Source organism: Triturus cristatus, chromosome 6 (genome assembly GCF_964204655.1).
Source record: "Triturus cristatus chromosome 6, aTriCri1.1, whole genome shotgun sequence".
In the NCBI taxonomy this organism is placed as follows: domain Eukaryota; kingdom Metazoa; phylum Chordata; class Amphibia; order Caudata; family Salamandridae; genus Triturus; species Triturus cristatus.
The window spans coordinates 613810380-613834301 of NC_140589.1; the positions used below are offsets into that span (position 1 = coordinate 613810380).

The 23922-nt window shown below is 44.6% G+C and overlaps 1 protein-coding gene across 1 annotated transcript in view; it reads left to right on the plus strand.

The window, feature by feature from the left end:
* Positions 1–13325: 13325 nt before the first annotated feature.
* SLC35A1 (solute carrier family 35 member A1) overlaps positions 13326–23922 on the plus strand; it is a 193410-nt gene continuing 182813 nt past the window's right edge. The window contains exon 1 of the mRNA XM_085611091.1: positions 13326–13423. Within this exon, the coding sequence (XP_085467217.1) occupies positions 13411–13423 (13 nt within the window). The 5' untranslated portion in view covers positions 13326–13410. The remainder of the gene's footprint in view (positions 13424–23922) is intronic.

Below are 23922 nucleotides of genomic sequence, written 5' to 3' on the forward strand. Positions count from 1 at the left end.
GAGGTAAAGCAAAGAGTTTAAAGAGAACTTCATGGTGGCCCAGACATAGCTAGATCAGAGTACAGGAAAAAAAGGGAAATAGGGTCTTGCTTCAAGGACTTGAATTAGATCCTAGCCTTGGAATGGTAATGCAAGGGGTTGGTTTAAAATATGGTGGAAACAACCCTGGAATAAGGAGAGATCAGGTTAATGCAATAGGAACAAACATAAATATCCAAAAGAAGGTTACACAGTACCACGTCTGCAACAGGGTAGGGCACTGAAAGCAGGAGTGTAGGTGCAATCCAGATCAAATCACGACTGATTCCCAGGGAATTACATCAGCAGCACAGGGAGAGCTTCCCCAATACCAAGACCTCCTATGCTGGTAAACAAAGTTCCCAGATCCACAGCTTTACCCAATAACTTTAATCCAATGCAGATACAGGGAGGTGTCCTGCTTCCTCAGTCAACCCACAGGGAGCCCCAAACTCTGATGATGCTACAAAGAAGCCCAGTCCCCATGATGTCTGAAACATCCATAGATCAGGATTAATGATGGTGCCTGAGAGGGGAGGGAAAGTGCATGCTTGGTGCAGTCCTGGAAGTGGATCAGAGTGTACCAAATGTGGAAGGAGAGTTCAACTACGTCTTATATTGTATGCAGGATGGACAGGGGCGTAGCTTCAGGGTGGTTGTTTGGCGTGTTCAACTCTCCTAGTAATTTATTTTAAAATAAATAGTTGGGTACAGAAGCTTTCAGTCGGGTATAGTAAGGTGTCACCTGGGATTTTTAAATACTCACTCAGACAAAAATACCCACGCACAAACTCTTGTCTGTTTTGAAGGCCTTAAAACATGGTTATTTTACAAAATACTGTTGGGCAGATTTACAAGCCCCTTGCGACACTTTTACGCTGCTGATGCGTCACTTTTGTGACGCAACAGCGGCATAAAAAGTGTGGCATGTTTACAACGTGACGCATCTAGGGAGATGCATCACGTTGTAAAGCCCTGTGTGACATTATACCAGCGTCAGGTATAATGTATGTAGGGTAGGCGTTCCCACGCAGGAAAGCCTCGTAAAAGAAACGCAGTGAAATCTACAAGATTTCACTGAGACACTTTTCCGACGCCACTGTGTCAAAACCTTACGCCTGCTTGAAGCAGGCGTAAGAGGACGCAGTGTATTGGGAATAGGCCGCAACACGCATTGCTGGCGTTGTGTCGTGCTTGCGACACGACTCCAGCAATGTGTGACTTTCCACCAACGGATGCATCAGAATTTCTGACGCATCTGTCAATCCTTGCGCCATAGTGCAAGGGTTTTTCATGCAGGCGCAGGGAAACTGACGCATCTATGAAGATCCGTCAGTTTCTTGTAAATCTGCCCCTGCGTTTTTAATACCCCCTCACAATCTGCACACCTTTCCCTTTCCACTGGCCCTTAAGCCCCCCTTGTGCATTGCTTCTCATTTGATGATTAACATTATATGCCAGCATGATTGTCAGTAAATCTGAAGCTCACACCCCACCAGTCTTATTGACTAAGCTACGCCCCTGAGGATGGGGTTGGAAATGTAACCCAAGTGGCCAATGTTGAGTTTAAATTGCAGTCCCTGGAGCCTGTTAGGCTGTATCCAGTTCACATAAATGAGGATTTGCCAATAGACTTAAGGGAGACAGTCAAGAAAGAGGTTTGGGACTTTACTGGTAAGGAGATCGGGCTGATCAAAGATGCCAAGCCCTTGAATTACCCTTCGACCCAATGTTATCTATCCTCAGACTCACTCATACAGTATGACCTCAGAAGCTATTGCAGGAATTACACCGGTCATTGAAAGCATGATAGAACAAGGTGTCCTGAAAGAGGTCATTGAGAGTCCATGTAACTCTCCAGTTCTGGTCCCAGGATGCTTGTTTCCGGTCCAGGGAAGACCTGGGTTGGCAGTTTGGTCTGGACTGTTCCCATGAGGCACAGGGTCAGTACTGATTTGCATATGGCTGGGTCTGGACTGGGGTAGTAAAGTGAGCTAAAGAACGATGAAGGATTCAACCCAGATCTGTGACTAGGGGTGAGTCTCCGAAATGTTTCAGCGCTCCGTCCATCGTCTACTTGTATTTGCTCTGTACTCCCCAGTTCTGGCCTTACAGAAGTCAAACAAAAAATTGAGGATTGTTTAAGACCTCTGAAAGATTAACTAAATTATCGTACCGTGCTGTCCAATGGTATTGAACCCTGCTGCGATCCTATTCCAGATGCTCAAAATAACCAAGAGTCCATGCAGTTACCCTTTAGTTTGACCTTGATTCAATAAATTGACAATCTTCTGATCACTTCATTGACAAAGGAAGCTTACAAACAAGACAAGATTGCTTTACTCAACCATCACGCTGAAAACGGGCATAAGGTCTCACCTGAGAAATTGCAATATTGTCAAAAGAAAGTCATGTATTTGGGACATCAAAAAAAAAAAAAGAGTGAGGCGAGCGTGTCATGATACCATAGAGACTGTTATTAAAATAAAGTTCTCAACTACGCACAGAGAGGTGAGGATGTTTTTGGGAAGGGTTGGCTACTGCTGACAATGGATTCCGAACTTTTCCCTTGTGGCAAAGCCTTTGATAAGGCTGGCGCATGTGGATGTCAATGACCCGGTACCAAGGGATGACGTAAGAATGGAATCCTTCCAGGAGCTTAGAAATTTGCTTTGCAGCATACCCACTCTTGGAATGCCAGACTAAACGGACGATTTTGTGCTCTTTTGTCAAGAAAGAGATGGGTGTGCATTGTCAGTACTAACCCCTATTTTTCGGCTACTCTTGATCCAGGTGCAGCAGCATTGCCTGGTTGCCGTGGCTAGCCTTAACATACAACAAACTGAGGGGATTGCAATTGGCTACCCTTTGATTGTGATGGTGCCACTTTCTATTGCGATCCTAATGACTCATACCAGAACTCAGCAATAGACAAATAGCCGCTTAACTCTATATGAGAGAACCATTTTGGCAACTGAGAATGTTTATATTCAGAGATTTAACACATCAAACCCTGCTTCTCCATTACCAACCCCAGAGGGAAATGATGATGGAGAATTCAGCCATGACTACATCAGTTTAACAGAGTTGTGCACAATACTACGGCCTGAGATACTGGGTATTCCCCTTCTCAAATCTGACCATACACTCTTTGTTGAAGGGCCTTGTCTGAGAGACTGGCGTGCCAATTTGAAAGCTGCCTAGGCTGTATGTACACTGAGACGAGTGGTGGAAGCTTTTTATTTGTGCAATGTAACCACAGCGCAAGTAGCTGAATTGTGAGCTCTGACCCGAGCTTGCTGTACCTCAGAAGGCTCACGAATTACCATTTATAATGACAGCCAGTATGGGTGTGGAGTTGTGCATGACTTTGACCAGTTAGTGTAAGAATCTGGTACTCCTCAGGGTCCGGGTGATGCAATAAGGGGTCCACCCCTTGACATCCCCAAACTCCAACAGAATGTTCGCAGAGTATTAGGGTGATCAAGTGAGGGAAAGGAAAGGTTGGGAACAGCAGGGAGGAGAACCTATAAAACAAAAGGAACAGAGATAAAAAAAACATATACATGCAATCGCTACTCTCATATGAGTCTCACTAAAGGGGCTATAAATACCTTATCAAATGGAATGCCGTTTCCAGCCTGCTTCTAATCTCTGAGAACAACCAGCACCCTTTTTGCATGTATAGACCTACAAAACATAACACAGTAAATAAAATACACTCATACCACTGCCACATACCAATACAATAGGACCTGGTGCCTAACACCCCATTGTATCATATTTGTTCCACTGCGTACCGGTTCTCCTGATTCAGCAGAAAGAGAAAAAAAATAATGAACTGCCAACTGTCCAAAGTCTCGATACAAAGTCTTAGACCAGTAGTTGCCAAACTGGGGTCTGCAGACCCCCAGGGGTCCATGACACATTCCTAGGGGGTCTGCAGGCAGCAGTTTTAAAAGCACTGCAAAGTTCCGTGTATAATCAGCAGTTTTTGGGCGTCAATGAAAGTGCCAAGATAACTCTGGTGATTAATGTACCTGCTGTAGAGAGATGGAGGTTTTGTCCAGTGGCAGCTTTGACTCATCTTAGGAAGCGCTGGTGGTTAATATGCCTACTGTAAAGAATGTCTAAAGCTGTATTTTGTTTTTGTGAATAGCTCATTGGGTTCCTGCTTTTGCCTCAGATTCTTTTGTTATTGTGCAGTTCACAAGTTCCAATCGTAGTCTAGCACAGTGAGCTATGAACTGCCATCAAAGAGCTGCATTCAAACTGCATTGTACGAGTAAGTAAGTTATGCTTTTTCCCAGTCTTTCATTATCCCAATGCTGCTAAAAAGGTTTGTTTAGGTAGAAATAAATCCTTATTATTAAAGTCAATGCTAACCACTGTGTTATGTTCTGAATCCTGAGTATGTGCTTCTCTAGACCAAGCACTCTTAACAAATGCCAGTATGGATGACATGTGAATCCTACACCTTGTAGTCCCCTTTGCCTTATGTAACATTTTTTTTGCACTGATTTACACACATTGTCTCTCTATGTGTGTGATTTAAAAGTGCTCCGACACCCTTCAGTGGTATGAGAGGTGCTATAAAACAAATTAAATACATGTGACAGTGGGGCTATGGAGAGATAAGAGGCACTGTTGGAGGGTAGTAGTGGGGGAATCATTGAAGAGTGTCAATCATTGAAGATTGACAAAATAGTGTTGTATCCTGGTGCACAGTAAGGTCATTGTTTACTATGCTTTTAAAGCTATTACAATTTAATATATAATGACAAATGTGTTGTAAAATGCACCATGTTCCCCCAAATTTTCTTGGGGGAGAGCTCCCCAAAGCCCCCTTTGTAGTGGTCAGGCTCCCTCGCTGCACTTGGTGTGCGCTGTACGGGGACTGGTCTGACAACATTTGCCAGAGCAGCTTTAGGTTTCTAGTCTAGCCTTGGCAGGAGCAAGAGCCTCGGGCTGCGAAATAAAACTAAACAATGAAAAGTTAATCGCAAGATACAGCACCAAACTTCCCATTAGGATTTTTCAATTTTTTTAATTTTTTTAATGTAAAAATACAAAAATTTATAGTAATTCAAGTCTAGTCTTTGTTTGATGTGCACACGTGTGTGTTTCTTTTCTTCGAATTACATTTTTAATGTTTGAGATTTAAATCATACAAATTGATTGGGGGTCCCCGGATTCTAGTAGTGACTCAATGGGGGTCTCAGGAGTGAAAGGTTTGGGAACCACTGTCAAAGACTACCAAAACATCATTGTTCCGTGGATACTGTGAGAGTGTTTGAAAAGTAGCACACTCTATGTAGTAGTCGGTAGAACTTTGCAACCCAACCTAATAGAAACACTGTGCTTTTAAAAAGTACAAAGCAAAACTCATTAGAAGTCGCCCGACTTCCAGAGCAATATGCCTGCTTCCTAGAAACCCCCAAAGGGTATTGCGGTTCCTTTTCACCATGGTTCCTAAATGCTCTCAAGGCTCCAGGATCTCGTGTACTGAAAAAGCACCTGCGGTTACTTCACCGTCGTCCAAGTTCTTTAAATTGGATCCGGGTAAATCCTATGAAGGCTCAGCGGTATTCCTAACCGCCGCCCTCCTGATAACAGCGAGCACTCACCGGCCAGATGGATGCTCCGAACAATTCACTGCCCTGAGCCTGGACCATAAACGTGCTCCGTCGAGCACCGGCAATCGGCGACTCCCAATGCATCACTCCTGCGATGCACAACTCGCCATTCTACGCCGAGCCAATCTCCAGTAAAGTTTCCAGAATCACGCATGCTAACAAGCGCGCGTTGCGTCTTCAAATAGATGCTTCTCCTCCTCCTCTAGCCCTCTGGGAATTGTAGTCTGTACAGCTAGGTAGGAGCGGATCACCGATTTTTCCTGACAGTGACAGCCGCAGCGAGGATTTTTTTACTTCAGTTGGTACAGCTATCCATAACGGGTTGTATGTTTCACATTTGCTAAATGCTCTCCAACTGCCTAAGGGAATTGCAGTAGTGAAATGTGCCGCATACAAGAGAGAAAACTTAAGACCTGGCTCTTTTCCTCCACTAAAGACTCTTCTCCTTTCCTTGCCGCAGATGGTTCCCATGCTATAGCGCCAGGACACTCCTCAGAGTAACAGTTGCGCTTTATAAATTACCTACATAGACATAGCAGCAAGTTCATCACCAGAGGTAATCGGTACCCGCACAAAGTCGCTCGATATTGCACTCTTGTGTACAGTAGCTTCCACCTTTACGTACGATGCAATATAGAGGGAGAAGTTGTGTTCAATATGTTACTAAAAACTATACACATTTTCTCTGAGAGAATTGCAATACTCTGCCCCTTAGCTAAAAAAAAGCTACATGGAAAAAGATGCGAGAGGGATGCTAGTGATAATTGGGTGTCTAATGAGGAGAAACAAGTACCCACTGATTCTCTCCTGCCCGCAGTGGTGAGACATATGCGTGGACCAACTCATGTAGGTAGGGATTAAGGGTGTCTACCTTCTGTTCCTACTGGTTTAATCCCAGATTCATAATGAGGCCAGAAGATGTATGCCAACGATGCATGACCTCTCAGAAGCAAAATATAGGCAAGACCGTTGCAGTGGCTATTAGGCACACTGGAAGGTCTGATGGTCCTGTAACTGCCTACAGATCTACTTTGAGGAAATGCCACAGTGCAATCAGCTGAGATACATCCTCATCATTGTGCCTATTCACACGATGGGTTGAGGCATATCCTACCTGGAGATGTGACAGTTTAACAGTTGCCGAACTATTGTTGAGGGAGTTAATACCACAATTCCGGATGCCAGCTCATCTTGAATCAGATCAAGTAACTTAATTTAATAGCAAGATCATGCAGCTACCGTGTACATCTCTAGGGATTGACCAAAGATTCCACTGTAGGTACAAACGAGAAGCATCAGGAATTGTAGAGTGGCTGAACGGGACAATCAAAGCTAAATTGGCTAGAGCTTGTGCTTTCATATTGCTTAAATGGCCTGACACTCTTCCTTTAGTCCTCACAAGTGTCCTATGTGCCCCTTCTAAAAGAACTGGACTATCTTCTCATTAAGTGTTGATGGGAAGAGCCATGCAAATATCTACTGTCCTGGTAGCTACCCTTGTGAGTATCATAGATGACATGGTCCTTGAGTACTGCAAGGAATTGTCTGATGTGGTGCGTCCTCTCTCATGAAGTTGACATCACAACTCCAGATGTTCAAGAATCCCCAGGGCATGACTTGAACCCTGGTGACTGGGTCCACATCAAAAAGCACGTCCGCAAGTCTTGCCTGGAGTAGTGCTGGAGTGGACCCTACCTGGTGATCTTGGTTACAGACACTGTCATCATATGTGGGGGTCTGCCAAATTGGATACACGCATCTCATACCAAGATGGCAAGGTACGAAGGGGAAGAGGCAGAGGCAACATCTGCCTATTCCTTGTGTCGCCCCAGGTTTGAGGTGCCTGAGGCTTCAGAAGAAGAGGAGGAAGACCCAACCCGCATTTCGCTATCACTATCAGAGGAGCAGAATGCAAAACTAGAGACCAATGAGAACACAACCATTCCAGCAACCTCTGTGATACCAACCACTGGGTTGAGAATACGCATTCATCGTTCCACTGAGAATTCATGGAAGACTGAGACTAACCTGACACAGCCACTTTCCAAAGCAGTTGACTCAGGAACAGAAAACGGAAATTCCTCCCAGGAGAGGGAATTGGTCTCATCAAACCCAGAAATCTCAAGCCCTTTATAAGGAACTTTGCCCGAAAACTAGTGGTACTAGAAAAAGACAGTTGATGCTCAAGACGAGACCAGAAACGATTAGAGAAGATAGTGAGATAGAGGAACAAGAACAACTGAACCTAACTGACATAAACGTAGGCTTGGAATTAAGCAATACAAATTGGCCTATAAGACACGGAAAGATCAAAGGAAAGCAAGTTCAACACTGATAACTGTTTGACTGACGAGCCTACTTGAAATCAAGGATTTGTGACTGCAGAAACCCTTTTTTTACATTAATAAAAAGATCAAAGGAAAAAACAGAAAGTTAAGGTACCGGCCAAAGGACAATAGCACCCACAGGCCTCCAGCTAACCCAGAATACAAATCCTAGTTGATTTCGTGATAGGGTAGAGACAATAGGTTAGTAACTATAGTATTGACCCTTTAGCGATTTCCTTGATCTGATCTAAGCTAAACATGGTACAGCTACGCTATAGAGTTATAATTTGTATCTATGGGCTATTAAAAACATTTCTCGTTTTCACCAAGAGTCAAAGTCAAGGGATCAGCATGAGTAAATGATGAAATTGTTTACCCCTATAACTAATGTGAGCAATACTAATCATAGCCTGCATGATGTAACCTAAAAAGTTAACCAAAACGAAAGGACGTTTATACTGCACTCCACACCACTCAAATCTATTCGGCACTACTGCTCTCCACCTCACTGCACTCTACGCCACTCTACTCTATACCTCTGCACTCTACCCTGCACCACTCCACTCTACGCCACTATACTCTACTCTGAAACAATCTACTCTACGTCTTTGCACGCTATGCCACTGAACTCTATTCTGCTCTACTCTACGTCAATTCACTATACACCAATTTACTAAAAACAAATGCCTTCTACTCTAATCTGCTCTGCACCACTGTACTTTATGCCACTTAATTCTAGGCCACTCTACGACACTCCATTCTACTATCAATCTATCAATTAGCATTCATAAAGCACAACACTGTGACCCCTAGGGGTTTCTGGACACTGAGGGTGCAGTTTCTCTGTCGAAAAGCCAGGTCCTATTCTCTTTCAGAAGTCTGCCAGGGAGGGTGTTATTTGGAGGTGTAGGGGAAGATTGTTCCAGATCTTGGTAGCAACGTAGGAGAAGGAGCGGCCACCGCTATGGCTGCGGTGGATATGGGGTGTGTGTGCGACGGAAAGTGAGGAGGAGCACAGGTGTCTGGCGGGTTGATGGAAGTTCAGTCGGTGGTTGATTTAGGATGGTCAATGATCGTGGAGGGCTTTGTAGGCGTGCATGAGGATCTTGAAATGGCATCCTTTCTGGTGGGGGGTGATATGGGACCATTTGGGGAGGTCCAGGACGAGTCTGGCTGCAGCTTTCTACATGGTCTGGAGTCTTCTGGGGAACTGGGTGAAGAGGCTGGCTTAGAGAGTATTGCCGTAGCCGAGGCAGCAGGTGACGAGGACCGGAGTTACGATCTTTCTGGTGTTGATTGGGCTCCATCTGATGATTTCACAGAGCATGCAAAGGATGTGGAAGCAGGAGGCGGCGACTGCATTGACTTGTTGTTTCATGGCCGGCTAGTTGTCGAGGATGATCCCTAGGTTGTGGGTTTGCTCTTTTGGAGTGGGAGTAGATCCAAGATTAGCTGGCCACCACCTGTGGTTCCAGGCGGAGATGTTGTTCCCAACAAGGCTGCGGGTCCAGGAGTGGGGCGCCCTTCCCTTGGCCTTGCAGCCCTTGGCCTGTGAGGGCGTGGTCAGGGGGCCCCGTTCTCATTGGCTTCGGGGTACTACACTATGGCTATGAAGCCAAGGCTCGAAACTCCCTCCCCTGGGCCTTGCAGCACATGGAGTAGTTTAATGGGCCTGGGGAACCAGGTACAAGTACTGGTGTTGGCTCTAAATCCTGTGATTCTGGGCAGATCACTTAGATCGGTCCATGATTTACCCCAAAAATCTGACCTTTTGTTACATAATTGGTACTCGTGAAAAGTGCTCCAAAGCCTTTGTGCCGAGTTTGCGCTATATAAAACAGAAAAAAAGGAAACAATGCAATGTCACAGTCACCTCACATCCTAGCACTGTGCATCTTTCATGACTTCCAAGTTTTCAGATTGCCTATGTACTAAGAATCCCCGCAACACTTGCCTAGGGGTGACATTTCTGTATTTGCTGTGTGTTTGTGTGACATCTTTACATCATTCTTATGCCATTTTGAGTGACACCCAACTGCTACTTGAATGCAAGACTAGTAATTGTAAATTTTAGCATGCTTTGTTTTAAGTGTAAGGCTCTAGAGTGAGCCTCATAGTGCCATGAGCTGTGCTTGTGTTGAATACTTTGTTTGTAAGCAATAAGTAAGGTTCACAAAATAAACGGTGTAATAGTGTATCCTCACTGCCTTCTTTAAGAAGCTGCAGAGAAGGACACCTTTGTGACTTCTGTCAGCCAGTGCAGCTCTCTGCAAAGCACCTATAAACAAAGTCGGACTCCCTAGTTTAAGGTACCACTGCTGACAAACCCATAATGCGTTCCCTATAGTGGGTCTGTCACAGCAATCCTACCCTTAGTTCTCCACCAAAGCAAGAGCTCTTTAGTAACATGCCTTCAGCAATACGATGCAAGACCTTTTTAATAACTTCAAGATTATAAGACAAATTTGCTGGGAATGACTAAGGGGTCAGCTTCCAGTATCTAACTAAGAAAATGAGCTGTTCCACAGTAGTGTTGAGGCAAAACCCAATTGCTGATATTGTTTCTCAGTCCAGATGATACAAAGGCCTAAACTTTCATCTCATAGTAGTAACAGGAATAAACATCACTGGTATACTGCTGCAAAAAACACACACTTGTGTGAATACACTCACACCAAAGATGACCACTGTATTATCCTCATAACTGACTTCACTGTTCCCAAAATAAGTGCATCATCAAACGTAATTTTCCGTCACAGTAAAAGGCATTTATATGAAACCTGTAATTTTCACTAGCACAGACTTCCACCAGAGGAGTTCTCAAGTTGCTTCTTTATACCACATGTAAGTAGCTCATTTTGCTGTTATTTCCCCGCATCCTGGAACTTGCCTTTTCATTTTTCCATCATAAATGCAGCAGTACAAGTTCAAAATGAAAGGAACAGGCCACTTCAGAAATGCCAAAGAAGATTTATGGTCCTGTGATGTCACTACTTGTGGTTTCACATGCAAATTAGAGGGGCCTCACATTTAGCCTTTCACCCAGGGCCCCAACAATCCTAGGACCGGCCCTGCACACAGTACTTCACTCTACGCCACTTTTTTTTTTGCAGATTTATATAGCCGAGTCAGCGCGCAGGCGCTGCTCGGAGAGACATTAGTAGGTGAGTTTTCAAAGTGCTACCCACATGGTTTGGCTGGCTACAAGCTTGAGTGCACGATGGCGTGCACGTGCACAGCTGCTCCCTGCATTCCCCCCTCCCTTCTCGCCCAGCCCTTTGATGCTCTGCTCGCATCTCCCTCCTCCCTTTTCATCACTTTCATTCTGGCTCCTTTTCGTCAGTTTCATTCTGGCTCCTCGCGTTCCCCTCTGCTCCTCGCATTCTACCCCTCCCTTCTCGCCCAGCCCTTTGATGCTCTGCTCGCATCTCCCTCCTCCCTTTTCGTCACTTTCATTCTGGCTCCTTTTCGTCAGTTTCATTCTGGCTCCTCTGCTCCTCGCATTCCCCACCTACCTTCTCGGCCAGCCCTTTGATGCTTATAACATTATGTTTCATTTAGGGCATTAAACATAAAGGAGCACTGGCAACGCTGATAAAATGGATTTCATTTTGAGTAGTGACTAAAACTTTAACCACACACACACACAATATAACACACAACCACAACAACCCACAACCACAACCCCTCCGAACCACACAACCACACACACACAACCACACCACACCCACACATATACACACACAACCACACAAACCCACAGACACACAACCACACACACCCACAACTACACACAGCCACACACACAAAACCACAAACACTCACACACACAACCACACCCACAACCACCACTACACACACACAACCACTCACACAACCACACCCACAACCACCACTACACACACACAACCACTCACAGAACCACACCCAACCACAAACACACACAGAGAACCACACACACACAGAGAACCACACACACCCAGAGAACCACACACACCCAGAGAACCACACACACCCAGAGAACCACACACACAACCACAAACCCAACCACACACAATAACACACACAACCACAACCACACACCCACACACACCACAATCACACACACAACCAGACCCACACACAAACCACACACAAACACACATGCACACAATCACACACACAACCAGACCCACACACAAACACACATGCACACAATCACACACACAACCACACACACATAACCACTAACCCACAACCACACACACAACCACACCCACAAAACACACACACAACCAGACCCACACACAAACCACACACAAACACACATGCACACAATCACACACACAACCAGACCCACACACAAACACACATGCACACAATCACACACACAACCACACACACATAACCACTAACCCACAACCACACACACAACCACACCCACAAAACACACAACTACAATCACACACAACCACACACACACACATACATACAATAACACAGACACAACCACACACACACAAGATGCATAACTAAATACTGATACGGTCCCAAAAGCGAGACCTATTGGCTATGCCAATGCTTGTTTTGGTAGGCATGGGGATATTAAGTGATTTGCCCAGAATCACAGGATGTGGAGTCGACACCAAGGCTCGAACCTAAGTCAGCAGTCTAGCCGTGAGACGTCTCCACTCTATGCCATTCCACTGTTCTACATAACATAACCCCATTCTATACCAATGCTCCACTCTATGCCATTCCACTCTTACATTACCCCATTCTATATCAATCTACTCTGCGCCACTCTACTCAACTCCCCTTTAAGCAACACCCTCTACACCAACCCACACCACTCTATTCTGCTCCACTCTACTCCCCCCACGACACCCCACTTCACTCTATTCCATGCCGCTGAACACGAACTACTCTACTCCACCTTAAAACACTCCACTCCACACCACTCTCCTTTACCCCACTAACTTTTAGCCATGTTGCACAGCTACAACATAGCTAAAACATATTGGCAAAGCCAATAGCTCTTCATAGGCAAGACATTGCCAATGCTTGTTTTGTTGACCTGTTAGCACCTCCATACCAAGCCTACCCCCCCCCTTCTTCTTCTCCGAAGTTGGGGGACTGGTTGCGCCACTACAGACGGCACACACACAGAAAAAATTCACACTCTGCGTACTTCCTTAGTATCTACGGAACACTTTCCAACAATGGTAGACGAGCGCCGCTTGTTTTAGACACCGTCTCTGAAACGGTCGAGGATGCTTCTGCAATGCTACCGCCCGGCCCGGCCGCGACGTGTCAGAAAGACGCCCACCGGGCGGGCCTTTCGCCTAAACAACGCCTACTAGTACTTGCGTCAATACAACTGTCGGCATGACGTCATTTCCGGTGCAGACAAAGCGGTTTCACCCTTTGAGGCAGTATCCCGAACAACCATGGCCGCGAAAGGTGAGTGACACATGAGGATGGGAGACCCTTGCCTAAGTGAATTGGTATGATATCACATTCATGTCAATAGATCCGAGTCTAAGGGAGCAGTCGCCGCTTTTTTTTAACTAGTTTCTTGCGCATTGTGGCTCTAGGTCAGGAAGTGCTACATTGCCTCCTTTGAGGAAGATAGGATTGAGCATGGAGACTGTGGGAGCCGTATTCTCCCTACATTGGAAACATTGGAGTCATGTGCCATCCTTGGTAGCATAGCTGACCCCCTGTCAGGGAGAACAGAACGGTATCAGTGAGGTGCCTGCTTCGCAGGCATTCAGATTGCTCCATCTTGCCAGGATTTAAAGCGAACTGAGTCCTATAGCAGAGGGTTCCGTTATCAGAGACACAGAAAATTAGAGAATAAATGTGCCGGGGTGAGGGGGGCACCATGTTTGCACAGTGATGGTACATGTGTCTCCTGGGTGGCGAATATATTTGCATCTTGCGCAAGTGTTCCCACAGCAGAATAAGTGTGTGCAGTGATGCTGGTGTGTAGTATTCTTTAATGGGAAATCCGTACTTGAAACCCTGACTCTTCCATGTGAAAAACTGATACACCTTTGTCAAATGCAGTGCCTTGTTGACAAGTGCATACTTACACACGTTTCTCTGTCATACACGCGCTTATATGCCTTGCTTACCGCGTTCTTGCCCTTTAGTAGCGCCGTACATTATACCCGAACGGACTATTCAGTTTGCTGGTTCTCTTTACCAATATGCGCTCGAGAATTGCAGTTGTCCACGGGAAAAGTCAAACCTGTTCACTTGAGGTTGTTTATAGGCTACTGCAGTGATTTAACACCCGATCTATTTGAATGATTGCACCTTTGTACCATTTAATTTGGTAGTGTATATAACCAGTTTTTAGTGTAACTAGTCACACAGTTCTACGAGCAAAACATTACATGTTGTACGTAGTAATTATGTTTGCCCCGGAGATAGAGTGCAACGTATTTTATCATCACGTCTGCTTCCTAGCTTTGGTCTTTTAACGTCACATACATATTCTTCACATTTTCTTCAAAAATGGTTGCCTTTCTATAGAGCTCGAGAAAGCAAATTGTGTTTCTATCTCTGCATCACACTGGGCGAGAGGGCGCAGCACAGACCACTGACAACAGTGAAGTGGGAAAAAGCTACTTTATTGAAGCAGATACATATTACAAATTCAACTATGACCTAGGTGGCCCATGCCGTACGAACTATAATCGCCTCACTATAGATAGGTATTCACCTATTTTACCCTACCCCTAAGTACCACTTCAAAACTCCCCAACCAACTCAGATGGCCATCACTGACTTCTTCCTTACTTCCTATACTTTATCTACTTGATAACACTTTATTATCTCAACTTCCTGTTCTCTGCAAATATTAACTTACCCCACCTTCCAACTGTTTTGTCCACCCAGTACAATCATTTAAACTATGCAAACCTCCTGGTAATTCGCCACTCAGAAAAACCCTGTCAAGGTGTTTTTTCCCCCAACCACCCATTTGTGATCACTCGTCATAGTAGGACACTCAACGCAGCTGCCAACGTCTCCCATAACTGCAGAAGATACAAAATCATCCCCATTGTTGTCTAGTGTACACCATCTCTACAGAAATAATGGACTTTCACATCTCCGTGGCTCACTCTACCTTTATCGCTCCCTCTGCAAACTTTCCTGAGCTCTCTATTGACCTTACTCCGAGCTTTGTCAATAGCTGCTGGTCGATCAGCACCACGCCACACCCTTCTGGCAGTAAGCTCAGTCAACAATATAAAAGTGTCTGCTCATTGTAAATTGATCAAAACCATTTCGCCCTTTATAGGTTTTATAAGTGTCAGACCTTTTGACCTCAGCAGGCCATTTTCCTCAAATTAATGGTTAGAACATCTGGGCAGTCCTCTGTGTGCAGCATTTTGTTCAGTGTCAGTAGCAGCTCCTTCCATAACATACCTCCTTTTCCAAAGCACCTCACCCAAAATGTAGTATCATTGAAACCTAAGTGGGCTCTGTGCCCCTGCATGGTTGTAACCCCACTTAACAAAAGAATTGCCTGTTTCAAAATCAGCAATTCTTCCCCGCCTGGGCTTCGAACAGTACCTATAACAAACCAACAACAAATGTTATCAATCACGCATTTTTTAATAGGTCCCACCCCTATCTTTCACATAACGTTTGTAACACTTTGATGCCCACTGGTCCAACAGCATTACCATGGTCCCTGTCCTTCTTTCCTTGTCTATGCGCCTCCATAGCTGCACCTATCCTGAAATAGTGCGTCCTTTACCCCCCCCCCCCCCCGCCCCCCCCTTCAGTTCCAGGTCCCACTAAGCCTTAGGCAGCCCTGCCAATAACTGGAAGACTGCCATCCTAGCTCCGTTGCTGTGTTTAAAAACCTGACCAATCACCACCCACTCACCCCCCCCCCGCCCCAGTCTTCCTTGTATATTATTTCCCACCATGCCATCAGACATAAAATCTGCTCGGGTCTACCTGAATCGCATTACTCTTCCTTGTTGGTCAGTCTTGGAGCATTTCAGATATATCACCACACTCCCTTCAATCCTTTCAATGTTTGCATTGTCCAGGCCCAACCAGTCCTTATTTCTCAACCACTCGGACAGATGAAAAGCCCCAAAAAACATCCATAACATTAGTGGGGAAAATAGTCAACAACCCGCCCCCCCCCCCCCCCCCCCCCCCCCATCGTCCCTGCACACCAAAGACAATACTCGAAGTACCCGCTGCCGTACTGGCCACCGCAATGGTTCCCTCACCAACTGACCGTGCATATCCCCATACCAGTTTTCCTACAAAGGCAATCCCAGCCAGCTTTCCCACAATGGTAACCTTAGACTAACCATTTTCCATCATGTCGAAAATGAAGTGCCACATCTTCTCTCTGCCTCCAGAGCTCGCCTGGTCCCCTTCTGTGAGATCCGGACTCCAAAAACTCACACCAAGCCGATACATATGCCCTCTCAGTTGAATGTGGCAAGGATCCTACCACCAACCGAACGACTCTCATTTTCCTGCATCCCAAAATTCCACTGGCATCTGAATTTTTTTAGTAACCCCCTGCCAAGCCTCAAAAAATCATAACTTCTTTACTAGACCTGCATGCAGGTCAAGTAAATTGAATAACCTACTCAACCTACCTGTAATGTACTTGACCCATAAACTGGTCTCAAATTGTGTGAACTTAGGCAAATATTTTATTTTATGGAGCTGCCTTTTTATTCATTATCAGATATAAGAGCACCTTCAAATATGCGAGTTCAGCATTTCTGCTGCACAAAAAAAAACTCTTTTTTTTTTTTTTTTTTTTTTTAATAGACTAAAATTTTGTTCCATGTATAATAAGAATCAAGCCCACATATAGAGTCCACATGAACCCTGACTTGCCTCTTTGTCGGTAAACCTATCATTATAAACTTATAACAACATAGTATTATAGAAATACATTATATCACGGTGCATAACAATCAAGAGAGTGCTGAATCCTAATAGCTAATACAATCAGAACTAAGGTGGGCTTAAAGCCAAGAGGAGAAGTCTTGTCAATAAGAACTGCGGGGACGGTCTATTGAGCCAAGATGATGGATTAGCAAAATAATAGGAGAAGAGAGGATAGGTGGTAAAGAGTGAAGTGGGGGGGGGGGGGGGTGGCGTGAGGGGAGAAGGTGCACGCAATGGGGGGGGGGACAAAGGCTATGTTGAGAGTAAATAGGCCAGCTTGTGTATAATAGAGTTGAGTGGTGAGATATGAGGCTGTTAGATGGTGAACATGAATCTGTTAGGGCACTGGAGGGGCTGTAACTCTGCTGTTTGAAAATTCATGTTATAATGGATTTAGACTATTTATGTTGACCATCATCTACCTAAGGTACACAAAAACTTACCTTTTCCCCCTGGTAGACCCATCATATCAGGAATAGACGGACCGACAGAGAGAATGTCCGAATATGTGGATATTTTCCTAAAACCACTAGTAATAAACTTACCATCTTACATAAGAGATACAAAGCACATTTTGGGTACCCTGGCAGATCTAAACTGGGAAGAAAGCATGACATTTGTGACACTGGATGTGACAGCACTTTATACAAGTATAAAAAGGGACATAGGCATAGCAGCAGTGAGAAAAATGCTAAACAGAAGGGCAGCAAGTTCCTGGAACCACACTGAAATGCTTATAGAAATGGTCGAATTAATACTTGACAATAATGTATTCCTTTACAAAGAGCAATGGTACAGACAAAAACAAGGAGTTGCGATGGGCTCTAGATTTTCACCCTCGTATGCTAACCTTTTTATGGGTTGGTTCGAGGAGATGGAAATCTGGGGCCCATCGGGCTCTGAATGGAATGACTCAATTTTATTCTGGGGCCGCTACATAGATGACTGCATTATGATATGGACTGGCACGCAGTTGAAACTACTGGGCTTCTTAAATTTCCTAAACAGTAATGACTACAACATCAGATTCACCATGGAATCTAGTAAAACTAACATTGCCTTTCTAGATGTAGAATTCTACACACGAGGGAACAAAATCAATAGTAGACTATACAGAAAAGCAACGTCATGTAATGCCTTACTACATGCTAGTAGTGCACACCCATACCATCAAATACGCTCAATTCCATATGGGGAATTGACTAGGACCAGACGTAATTGCAGCAATGAGGAGGAATTCCAGACCTACAAGAAAGGGGTTTTGAACAGATTTGAGAAAAGGGGCTATAGTAAGAAATTACTACAAAAAGCAGAGCAGAGGATTGGCCAAATAACACACAAAGACACACTTAAAGAAAAACCCAAACAGACAAAAAAAGATGGAGAAATCAGACTGATTATGGGCTACAACAACTGGTCTGCAATCCTGAGAAAGAGCCTGACTAAACACTGGCACCTGCTTAAATCAGACGCCTCTCTAAAAGAGTTTATAACTGACAAACCCCATATAACATACAGAAGAGGGGTCTCTTTGAGAAACATACTCAGCCCCAGCTACCCTAAACCTGTTAAGAGAACCAACTGGCTAAGCAAACACACTGTAGGTTTCTATACATGTGGGCACTGCAACTCATGCAAATGGGCAGATGACAAAAAGACGAAATTTGTAGGACCTGACAACAAAAGCTTTACAATCAAAACAAACATAAACTGTCAGACCAAGTTTGTAATTTACATAATTGAATGTAAATGCCACAAACAATATATTGGTAGTACAATCAGAGCGTTGAAAGATAGAATAGGAGAACACATAAGAGCTGTTAAACAAAATGACATGCGATATCCACTGGCGGCACACATGTCCATATGCTCGGCCCAAACGACGACCCATACCTTCAAATTCTTTGGAATAGAACATGTTCCTAGCAACCCAAGAGGCGGTAATAGGGAGCTCACTCTTAGACAAAAAGAGGCACTGTGGATTCTTAAACTGCACAGTGTGGAACAGGGACTTAACATTGACCAAGAGTTACATTATTTCCTTGGTAAATAAACTACCTTAAAAAATTCTTATAAGCTGATAAATATACCCTCTCTACATATGAAAGGATGTGACACGATTTTGCCAAATTAAGTTTGTAACAAGTTAGGAATTTAACCTATGAAAACTGAACACAATCAAACACCAACCACAATATGGTAATAGTGAAAATGGTATTTAAATATTGTGATGTTATGCCATGTTTCCTTTTTGTGGTTTAAACCTTTTCACTCGTTTTTTCTCTGTCATTTTCGCATGATAAATATGAGCTTCAATTGTTTGCTTTTAAGCATATACTATGACTTTTCACTTATGTTTGTAATGAGTCTAATCGGCGGAGAGACTGGAATAGAACAGTATACGATCACAATCTATTGAATTATTCACAACATATACGCTCCAAGATGGCGACCGCCAGAATTATAGTCAATCGTAGTCCTACTTCTACCTTCACTATCACAACAATCACGAGTCCTCACGCTACTTGGATACGCGATCTCGTCTATATCTCAGTTTCTCGTACACGGCTAAACTGACGCCAGCATACTCGACTGGGACGTACCACCACGGACACTTGTTACACGGCTACACCACGAAATACAGGTAAGCCTCGTCCCGACTCCACTATATACGCGACCATACTTTTGGCAGATGCGGCTCGGATTTGAACAATAGATTAATCCCAGCCTCATTAAGTTAGAACTCTCCATTTAAATTGTAGAATATGGGGATTTGGACGGCCTTTTAACTGGCCGTATACTTACAAGAGCCCAACTACGTAACTCGTATAATATAAAGTACTCAGTGATGTTAGCTATCACTATGAGAACACACAATTGCCAATGACAATATTATTTGTCGTTTTTTTTTTCTATATTAGAGGCCCGTACTGAAGTATATATTATTACTATCCGTACAACGTTTACATATGGGCGGTGCTTTATTATTATTCACAGCACCTACGGAAGACGAGGACTTAATTGTACTAGAAACGCGAAAGAAATCGGAAACCATCTGCGGTTTGGAAGTATCACCGCCGACTAAGTATGACAACCAAATTATATATTATCACCCGTTTTAACACATATATAGTGGATACACACAAGAATCGCTTACTTACTATATGTCCATATTCTCATCTTATTTTTTCAGATTTTATATTCAGTCTGATTTGAGGTAGATATGCTTTCTTTGTCATCTGACACCATTAAAGATATAGATATTTTGATTAGACCACTTTTATACGTATCACTTCGGGTTTTTCACCTTACGGAGGGTGGCACTTCAACCGTTACTGTTACTGTCAATTTACACTTTTCCACCTGATTTGATACGCATAGATTTTTTATCACCTCACGATCACCAATACCATTTCTCTCCGCTTCAATTAGGATCATAGACTGCCATGCTATGTACTAGATCGTTTAAACGTGTGGATCACACTTAGCGTTTATTTAAATACCTTATGTAATCAGAAGATTCTAAAACTGTGTTACGTTTGGTTTGAAGGTTGCACTAGCATCACTTGGGCTATTGTGAACTCAAGTTATTTTCAGTTATTGTAAACATGTTACGCTGAACATTACAAGTATATGTACATTACCTTGTTTCTTCACACTACAGCCTTGACAAAGTTGCGGGTCGACTATTCCCATATGCAACGAAACACGTGTTGGCTGGTGACAGACAGACTAATGAGAAGTATATAATATTAAAGAACAAACTGACAAGAAGAAACGACCAATTCCTGATTTATATATTGTTTACTTTTGCCAATTTACTGTATATACCTATTGTTTATAACCAGAAACGTGTGCTAAGGAGTGATCTTAATTGGGTAGAGTTTTTACTCTTAATTCTAGGAAGTCTAGGTGGTTCTTCCTACCTTATAGCACCGTACAGACTCAATCATACGACTACTACAAATGTAATTTCTCTCTTGGCGCCAGATACCTAAATTAAATCCACCGAACCAGTTTAGACTTGACCATCATCTAGTCAGACAGCAAGAAGTGAATTCCAGAGAGAAGCTGCCTTGGCTCTGAAATTTCTGCCACCTGATCCAGCTCGATGATAGGCAAACTGGGAGCTTTTTTGAGGACTTTAATGCAGCGGTGGCCACTCCATTAGGGCGGAGGAACACCGCCCCCCGCCACCAGTCGCCAATAAAACAATAATAAGCCTGATTTCTAACCCGTTTTATTTTAATCCCCCTGGACCTGCCCCCAGGACTCTGACAAGTCTTTAGGGACGGTCCAGGGGGGATGACACTGTGGTGAGGCAGTGCTAGTGCGCTCCCTTGTGCCTTCACTGCGCATGAGGTGTTTGGCCGGCCGTTTCAGGCCGTCTAAACTCCTCATGCACAATGAAGCTTTCTCCAGCCCCAGCTGTGTGTTTGGGCACTCCCTACACCATGTGTATAAGTGTGCACGTCTGTGTTCAGCCCCTGAGGCATTGATCCATTGCAGTTCCACCCATAGTGAACAATCTTGATCTTGTGTAATTCGCCCTGTGAGTTTCAGCTGGAACAGTCTGAATCTTGCTCTGATCTCCTCCTCCCCAGGGTAGCGGCATACCTCCTAACCTACTCTCCGCCTCCCATCCTTCCAAGATCCATTTCACACTTTTCTTACAGGTTTCTCGGGGGAGGGTTGACTAGTAACATGCTATAATTTGCTGATGTTGCATGTTGATATAAATGGGCCCCAAGCACTCTATGTTCCAGTGGGCTTTTCTCTGGTATGTCCCCTTCGCGGTCTGTCCAGAGGTGATGCCTGATCTGTATATAGTGCAGGTATAGGCTCCCTGTCAGCTCATATTTGCCTGGAGATCAGCAAATGTCATCATGTCCTTTTCAGTCCATAGGTCTCCCAACTTTGATATGCCCAATAGGTTTTACTCTATATGTCCTTCCGCCCCTCCCAGGGGACCAGGGCTGCCGCCTACCGTAATGGAGTCTCCAGAGGCACTACATCCTGACATCCAGTTTTCTGGTTGCCCTTATCAGTGCCTTGATTACATCGCCGTGGGGGGCGGCAATGAGGGCAGTCTCCCTTTTCCAAAGATCTGTCAGATGCCAGTGGTTCCAGAGCTCGCTTGTCTGCTGTTAGCGAGGGTTGCACCTGTTTTGCGAAAGACTCATTATCACCCAAATCATAATTTGTTAACTTTTCCATTATTTGAGGCATATGCTCCTCTTTATAACTAGTGTGGTCCTTGGGGAAGGCAGTTACTAGTAGGGAAGTGTGCAGCATTCCTTAGTGTCCCTTAGCTGGGAGCTGGACTGGAATTATTCCTGAGAGTGCTTTCAGAAAGCCTTCATAACCAGGTTCCCAGTAACAGTTGTGTCCCCAGAGTAGTGTGCCAAGGGTCAGATCTGTGGAATAAGGAACATCCCTGAGAGAACATGGCCAAGCTATTGCCATTGAATGGAGAGCGGTGGTTGCCCATAGGAGGCTAGCTGTGTGCCAAAGTTTTAAATGTAGACCTCACCCTAAGGTGTGAGTTATCACAGGTTGGGAGGGAACCTGGAAGTGTAAGTACCAAGGTTGTCCACCGCAGTCTTCGAAGGTACTGGCCCTGAAAGTAAGATTCAGTGACCTAGAGAAGACTAAGGGGCAGATTACTCTGTTGTTAGGAACTCATTCCCACCGAATTGGGTTAGGAATGCTTTCCGAATGATGCATATTCTGGGAGTCGTACCGACCGATTACGTTGTGTCCGGATGCTTACAGACTCTGTTCGGTCAGCCTCCTATGGACTTCAATGGGAGCCTGTGTGCTGAACGAGAACACAGGCTACGACTGGAAAAAAGGGTGGGTGGGTAAAACTGTGCACCCTGGGTCGGGCACCCCATGGTGCCTGCCAAATTGTGCATGGTTGGGTAAAAGGGTCCCTTGTGTACACCCACGGGACACAATCGGTGGCCTCCTGGTGAAGGGGGGGCCGCAACAGGCCTCCAAAGACCAACTCCGAAAGCGGTCATCGTACTCCCTCATTCGGAAACCATCTCCATTGGGCTGTACGATTTGGCTCCGAATGACTCAGGCTGCCAGAATCTCATTCGGAACCGATTCTGACAGCCGGAAGGCTTTCTTACCTTGTACTCGGTCATCCCGAAAGGTGACTGATTCGGTAGGAAACAAAAATTCCGAATCGGATTCCACAATGCCGAACAACATCGTAATCGCACTCTAAGAGATAGAATAGAAGGTAAATGTGACCAGAAGTGAGGAGGCCAATAACTGAGGGGTTACTAACCCTTTAAGGAAGGACTCTGAAACAGTCTTTGGTCATGTAGTTCTACCATGGAAGTGTCAGAGAGACAGGAGGCCTGGCCCATTCAGAGCCCTACATGGCACAGACAGTGGTGCTTGAACATGAAATACCATGAAAAAACAAGAGGCGTTTGACAAAACAGGAACAGTTTATTTAATTAAACAATACGTCCAGGAGTACAGTTACAGGTGTTGGGTCTGAGGACTGTCTCGATTTGCTTTCTGTCTAACACAGACTTGTACAGTTCATTGAATGTCATAAAGTGTTTCTGGTGATCCTTTTTTTGGTAAGGAATGTGTATCTTAGTCTTTGGAGCCATAAATTAGGGTATTGAATAAGGAATCCAAATGGGCCTTGCCCTTTCGTGGACACAATGCTGCCAGTGAGTAATGTGTCCAGATATCCGGCATGGGGATCGCGTGATCACTGCGTGTACTGTATCATGATTGGCTAAGTGTTCCTAACTTCAAGTGGCATCTGACTTTATGGAGTTTTGGGAATGCACACACCCCTCTGGCCATGTGTGCTTTATTGGGGCCAATCTCCCTCGATCATTGTGCTGTCGCTGTGCTTATCTGTGGGATTGATCTGGGATTTCCTGTTTGCACGTTTGTTTGCTGTCTATGTGCTACCCCACCTGTGTTCTGTCAATCAGTATCCTCGATCTATGGTCTCTGGGCATGCCTAACCACGT